This window comes from Drosophila ananassae, chromosome 3R (genome assembly GCF_017639315.1).
Source record: "Drosophila ananassae strain 14024-0371.13 chromosome 3R, ASM1763931v2, whole genome shotgun sequence".
Taxonomy (NCBI): domain Eukaryota; kingdom Metazoa; phylum Arthropoda; class Insecta; order Diptera; family Drosophilidae; genus Drosophila; species Drosophila ananassae.
Window position 1 is genome coordinate 22,242,472 of NC_057930.1, and position 6,489 is coordinate 22,248,960.

Below are 6,489 nucleotides of genomic sequence, written 5' to 3' on the forward strand. Positions count from 1 at the left end.
GAAGGTGTAACATTCCTTGATCGGCCCCGTATTAACCAAGTTATGAACATTTAATTTTCAAAAAATTACAATAAAATTTGACTCAAATCAATAAATTGTAGTTTGGAATTAGCTTTTGAGGGGGAAAGAGAGAAAAAATTGCACAATTGGCCACTTTATCATAATGTATCGAATTTTCAATAATTTTAAAGCAGAATAAAGAGCCAATAGAGTTCGTTTAAAGTTTCCAAAGGCAATATGTATAAGGATTATTTAGGCCAGCAAAGAATGGATGAAATCAGCAGGTGGTACTATCGACAGTGAAAAAATTCAGTGTCTGGGCTTCATTTAACAGTGTGTATGTGTTACGAAATATAGGACCACAGTCTGTAGTTTGAAATATCATTAATTAAATTTTCTATATATTATTTCTTGATATTTTTAAATTATACATTCATATCTATAAGTTTTTGGAAGTGTACTGCCAAGGCCCACCCCAGTCTAGCCTGCAAACCGAAATAACGGCACCCCATCCCCCAGATTGCAAAATGTGAGCAGGCAATGGTTGTTCAGTTCATCGCTGACCCAACGGCTAAGGGATGCGGCCATTGATACTTTTGGCAGCCGTTGGGCTTCAATTAACTTGTGTCAATATTGAGCTAGGCCAACAACCCGGACAATATGTGGATTGGGGATGGCCGGGTTGGTATGGGGAGCCCAATAAAACTGTATGGCCATGTTCGATGATTGGGACTCACCCTCGAATGGGAATCCACCCCGCCAGCTCCTCCGCTACATCGTTCGCTCTCTGTCTGGCCTTATGCTTTTTGCATAATTTATGGCAGCGCCCAATCGTAAAGCTGGTGCAAAAAAAAAGACAAAAATTGTACACGAAATATTCTCCATAAGTGTCAGACACGCCCTGGCCTGGTTTTTAAGGTGAATCATCACATTTATGTATTGGAGAAAAAATATTAAAACCTTTAAAAAATCATAAGATTTAAAAAATTTATTCAAACCATTTTATAAAAAATATAAGTTATCAACACTGTCAGTAAATCACTTCGCAATCCGTATACTTATATAGAAATGTCGATTCGCAGGCACTGCTGCCATATGTCCTGATGCGATTGTGCCGCCTCACGGCATGAAGGATATAGCCATAGAGCAGGAGTACCAGTAGAAAACTGATAAGAAGGATATTCCTAATCCTGGCCGGAGTGGAAGTCTTTAGGGCGAGGGAGTTCTGCACCTCCACCTTCTGCATTCGCATCTTGTGTCCACATTCGCAGCAACGAACCTGGTTAAGAATCTGGACCATCTCCAGGCGGCGCATCTCCTTGAACTTCCGAAAGGTCTTGCAGAGGCCATCGAGAAACTCCTGGACTTCGCACATTTTTACAGTTTTTATTAATCGATATATTCTTTTTCAAGAATATTATAATATATTGACATTCTAGAGAGTCTTTGAAGTATATTTCCTAGACTGGGATATGAGAAAGAAAATACTAGATACCTCAGCAATTTAATCACTCTTCAATTTTTTCAGGCTTATCACAAATAAAGCGTACTTAACAATCATCTATTAGACCTATTATCTGGAGTATGTAAATAAACAAAAATATAATATCATGGTAAATGGACAAGGCTGCCAGGACGTATTCATCTTCATCGAACTGATGCCTTCGGTTTTTGCCACCGACTATCATTTGGATGTCCACCACCAGATATAAGGAATAGAGCAGAATCCCGATGCTGGCAAATATTAGATGCAGAATTCGACTGTAGAAAAAAATGGCAACAATGCCAATAATCATCATGGCGAGGCCCAAGATGAAGAGAAACACCCAGCAGCTTGTGAAATCGCAAGGAGCAAATGCCGCAAAAAGGGTCAGTGCTAGAACCAAAATTGCACAAACCCCAAAGGCCATCAAGATCTGTTTATCAAAACAGATTAAAGGTATATATTATATTCCATATAAATAATTAAAATTCACTTACAATGCGCGGTGCATACCTGGCTGCCATAATGGCTACCACAATGCTATGGGCCAGGACATAGAGGACGAAAAGGATCCACTTACAAGGCGACGAAGTGAAACAGTTTCTGCAACAGCACATAATAAAGTGTATTACAGTTATAACCCCCATGCCAATAAACGAAATCCACCAAAATCGTCTGGCCCACTGACGAGGTCCTTTCAAAAACACAAAGGGAGTAGTAACGATTGTTGTAATCACCAGTAGAATCTAAAATAATATTTTTCAGAAAATAGTATTAGATATCCAAGATATTCAAGTATTATATAATCATAACTTACAGTCACCAAGGTTAGAACTTTTCGGATAAACTGCCGCCTTGTAAAGCGATCCTCAAAGGGATTGACTCTACCAGTGTCTTCATCTGCATCTCCTCCCCCGCAACAAGCCATATTCTCTACTAGATGTCCAATTCAATAGCCAATTGACCAAAGTATGTACTTATGTACGTGTAACCTATATTTTGTATATTTAATTGTAATAAAAAGAGTATTAAGTGACAAAAAATGCAAAGATTTTTATCTTCAATGTATACCAATAAGCCAATAAAAATCCAACCATAAAGAGTGGTTTGCCTTAAAAGACACTCCTTAAAATAGAATCTTAAACATTTTTAGAAACAATTTTTGAGTAGGATATACTGAAATGAATATGTAGACTAATTAATGGAAAGTGGGTGGCTCCGAGCCCTCGGCTTTTCCCGTAATGAGAGACGCCTCGCTGCCCGCCAATATGAAAATGCGGCCCGGAAAACTCTCGGAAAGGCATTCGTGATACGTCAGGCAGCAAAAAACGTAGAAAAAACCCAGCAATATGCCAGCCTGCGGGACGGTTTTTGTGCTCAGGTGTGAAAAAGCGTGCAAGAAGTTGACACAAAGCCAGACAATGGTAGCAGCAGGATGGCAGCATGACAGGATGGCAGAATGTTAGAATGATATCCGGAGGACTATGAGGCCCCGAGAAGCTGCATTGGAAGCCGCTGAACCGCACTAATTGAGCCGCGTTACGTCGAGTCGAATGCATTTCAATGTGTCAGTGTTGCCGAGCAGCGCGGCAAGCCCATCATCACACATATTGTCATCATTTTACAGTTTCTCGCCTCGCTCTACGGTCTGGGAAGTCGTCCAACTGCTCGCCGGGGCCCGGAAACACCACCGTAACCACCGCAACATCCTGACCCATCCGGTTCACCCACCCAATATCCTATAGCTCCTGATCCCAGTCAGCTGCACTTGCTCAAAAAGGTAAAGATTAGGATGGCTTACACTCCTTGACCCATGTCAGCTGTAATGAATTCATAATTTTCAGATTTATAAGCCAAATGATAGAGTAATCCGGTGGATAATTTTGAGACTGGTTTTTTTGTGATGTTATACGGAAATAAAATAGTTTACAAGGACTTTTAAAATGTTCGATTCTCTATAGTATCTCTCTAAAGAGTCTCTAGCCATATTTCATTATAACATATTTTCAAATAAAATGTTTGAATAATATTCTGCTGAATGAAAAAAGGTAATAAAAGCTTGTTATTAAATATATGAATTTAAAACACCTTTTCTTTTCTAACACCTGAATTTCAGACAGTGTATCCTCACACATCCTCATCCCAGGTGCTTTAAAAAAGGACTTGGAAACTATAAGTACTCATATAGAATGTTATAATGCTCTACTCTTCAGCCCTCATGGTTTCGTTTTTTTTTTTCTTAATGGCATGGGACATATTCGAAGTGGAGGCGTTGAAGGAGGAGGACGGGGGCGGTCCGGGGATTATGTCATAGTTCAGAGAGTCGACAATTAACGGCACAATTACTGAGCGGAATGCTCTGGCGTGGGTTAAGTGTTTTTTTTTGTTACCACAGGACTATGAGCAAGAGCAGGAGAAGGAGCACCAGGGGCTGGTGAATGAGATACACTTATATGGCCATTAAGAGGTGCCGAGGATGCCTCATAATTGAAAGGAAAATGCAGCTTTAGCTTTTTAAGAAATTGTAATCACAGCAGATTGCGCTGAACCGAAGGCGTCTGAGTCCGGCTCAGATACAAAGATACAGATACAAAGCTGATAGGTCACAACAGCAGCAGCAGCATCAGCTATAGTATCCGGAAGAGATTAAGCCGCATCCCCTCCAGTGCATCCATCCAGGGTGTCCTCATTGTCCTGGATGATAAGCGCAGTCGTTGTCTGCAGTTTTTCCCACCCCATCGCCGATGCCAGACAATGGAATTGGATTATAATTTTTTATTGTACGATTTTTTCCTCTCGATCGAGGTTTTTTGTTGCCCCTGTTGCGTGCTTGAGTTGATGTGGCAAGCACGAAGGGGCATGCCACTGTCGGTGGCCCGAAGCGATGATAAGAGCTATTGATATACTAAAAACAAAACACAAAATTATTATGCTTATTTTGAAGTGGGGGCAAGAAATTATGGCGCCTCCGGAAATTGTTTATGGCGGGTAAACAATTCACGGAATTCTCAAGTGGGTAGCCTGAAAATATGGCAAAAGCTATTATACAACATTAAGTGGGTGGGTAGTCTTGCAATTATGAAGCCAATTATAATGAATCAAATAGGTTTCAATAATTTACAATCTATTAATATTAAAATTGGAAAGAGTCTTTGTTAAGGAAGTGAAATCTTTAGATTACTGGACTGCGAGTGGAAACAGTATGAGAGTTCATATCAGAAAGGATATTTTCTTACTGATTCTTATTGATTTATCTTTGAAATCCTTAAAATACAAATAGGACCTAGAAGAGGATTAACAAAAAATCTATCTTAAGGATAGTCTGGAGGAAAAGTGAAGAGCATTAAAAATAAAATTAAAGGTCTAAAACGGATTTATTTAATATACAACAGATTATTAAGCTTAAGATGTAAGATAAACAAATTAATATTCAATCTTTAAATATTTAAATCAATATATTTGAAGCATTAATTACTTCTTTACTAGTGAAATAAGATAAAATCTGTATAGATACCTATTAATTCCAATTGTCAAGCCTCTCCCAGGCCACTTGATAAACTTCTCACCTGGCCCAGAACTTATTACCAGCTTCCCTCTTTCATCGATAAATGGAAAACTTTCGCCTGGGTCGCGTATCAATGGCTATTAATTAGCTTAATTAATGTCATTCGACTGGGTGACCAGAAGCGGATTTTATGGAGTGCCAAGGCTTCATGCATAAGCAAGCCGTAAAGTGGAAAAAGTGCGGAATTATCTGGAATAGATCTGCATGAGGTGGGTGTATGGGTGGTTATTGGTGAGTGGGGAGTGGCGAGTCGGTGGATGTCCTGGCGTCACCGACCGTCCAACCGCGTTCAATTAGCCAAATAAGTCAGTAGTCTGTGTCAGTGGATAGATTGTGGATGAGCACAGATGGATACTCGAATGGTCGACTGGGCGTGCATAAGGCAAACATCAAAAGGATTCAACGGAGCGATGGGCGACTGACGAGGGGGGCATTGGCCAAAGCGAACAACATGACAACAGCTCAAGGACCATTCACAGTCATTCCACAATTGGGGGTTGTCCTTCGACATTCGCCCCCTTCCATCGCATTATGATAGGAATCGGGTTCAAAAGAACGCCGCAAGGCGGTGTCAAAAGTCATCCAAAAATTGGGCACAAGCTTCTACTTCCTTCAAACTGAATGGCTGTAAGGGAAAAAGTGGAATGGGGACAGGACTATCAGTGGGCGGTGTGCTTGAGCATATGCTGAGGGCCCACTGTACGTCAGTCTTTGATTATTTGCATAAAAAACGCATAAAAAAAACACAAACGCATCTCACTGCTCGATTTCGCTTTTCGTTCCCATTTTCGAGATTCGATTCGCTTTGAATTATTCATACGTACTCGTAAAGCCGTTCAAAAAGCAGAAATCAAAAATGTCAACTCGAGTGTCACATCACATGCGTCCACCCAAGCGGGGGTGATTCCACTTTTTTCAACCAAATCAAAGTCAATCGAAAAATATTTGTGTTTAGAAATATAAACAAAAGAGGGAGCTGACATAAATAAAATAAAGTAGTTTTGAAATGATTATGAAATTGACTTTGTTTTTTAAACAAAAGCTAAAAAAATTGGCATTTCATATTTTGTTAAAATGGCATTGTAAGGTATTAAATTAAAAATATTTTGTACTATCTCTCTTAATTTATAAAACAATTACCAAGGAAAAATCCTTAAACAAAACAGAGAATTAGGAACGAAAGCTGCATTTTTTGTTGCATATTTTTAAGGGCCTCGAATCGCCTTACCAACTCCGTTTCAGTTTCAGTTCCATATCCTGTGATTCCTTGCAGATCAAAGCGGTATGCAAATGTTTGAGGCGTGAGCCTTGAGAGTCCTGCCACCTGCAGAGCTCCTTCCGAGTGGGGAGAGTCTCTTAAGGGGGCTGGCTGCCACTAATTAAGTTGCAAATGTCATGCGGCAGACATGGCGACAGTTTAGAGCCCATTAAACGCGGCTCA

General features: G+C 40.0%; 2 protein-coding genes across 2 annotated transcripts; both read right to left on the reverse strand.

Moving 5' to 3' along the window:
- Nucleotides 1–973: 973 nt before the first annotated feature.
- LOC6498129 lies at nt 974–1,447 on the reverse strand. Its single transcript, XM_001962101.4, has one exon. It carries the CDS (start codon nt 1,373–1,375, stop codon nt 1,031–1,033), a length of 345 nt encoding a protein of 114 aa, XP_001962137.1. The 5' UTR covers nt 1,376–1,447; the 3' UTR covers nt 974–1,030.
- Nucleotides 1,448–1,499: 52 nt separating this feature from the next.
- Nucleotides 1,500–2,527, reverse strand: LOC6498128 (protein lifeguard 3). The gene is made up of 3 exons (XM_001962100.4): nt 2,301–2,527; nt 1,981–2,229; nt 1,500–1,916 (listed from the first exon to the last, which is right to left on the reverse strand). Exons 1-3 carry the CDS (start codon nt 2,409–2,411, stop codon nt 1,551–1,553), a joined length of 726 nt encoding a protein of 241 aa, XP_001962136.2. The 5' UTR covers nt 2,412–2,527; the 3' UTR covers nt 1,500–1,550.
- Nucleotides 2,528–6,489: the final 3,962 nt, after the last annotated feature.

What these genes read in the sequence shown, in the direction of transcription:
- LOC6498129 (XM_001962101.4), bottom strand. Translation starts at nt 1,375, where the DNA reads ATGTGCGAAGTCCAGGAGTTTCTCGATGGCCTCTGCAAGACCTTTCGG.
- LOC6498128 (XM_001962100.4), bottom strand. Translation starts at nt 2,411, where the DNA reads ATGGCTTGTTGCGGGGGAGGAGATGCAGATGAAGACACTGGTAGAGTC. An exon ending in AAGTTCTAACCTTGGTGACT is followed by an intron (nt 2,230 to 2,300) that starts GTAAGTTATGAT and finishes ATATTATTTTAG; the next exon opens with ATTCTACTGGTGATTACAAC. An exon ending in CCAGGTATGCACCGCGCATT is followed by an intron (nt 1,917 to 1,980) that starts GTAAGTGAATTT and finishes TTTGATAAACAG; the next exon opens with ATCTTGATGGCCTTTGGGGT.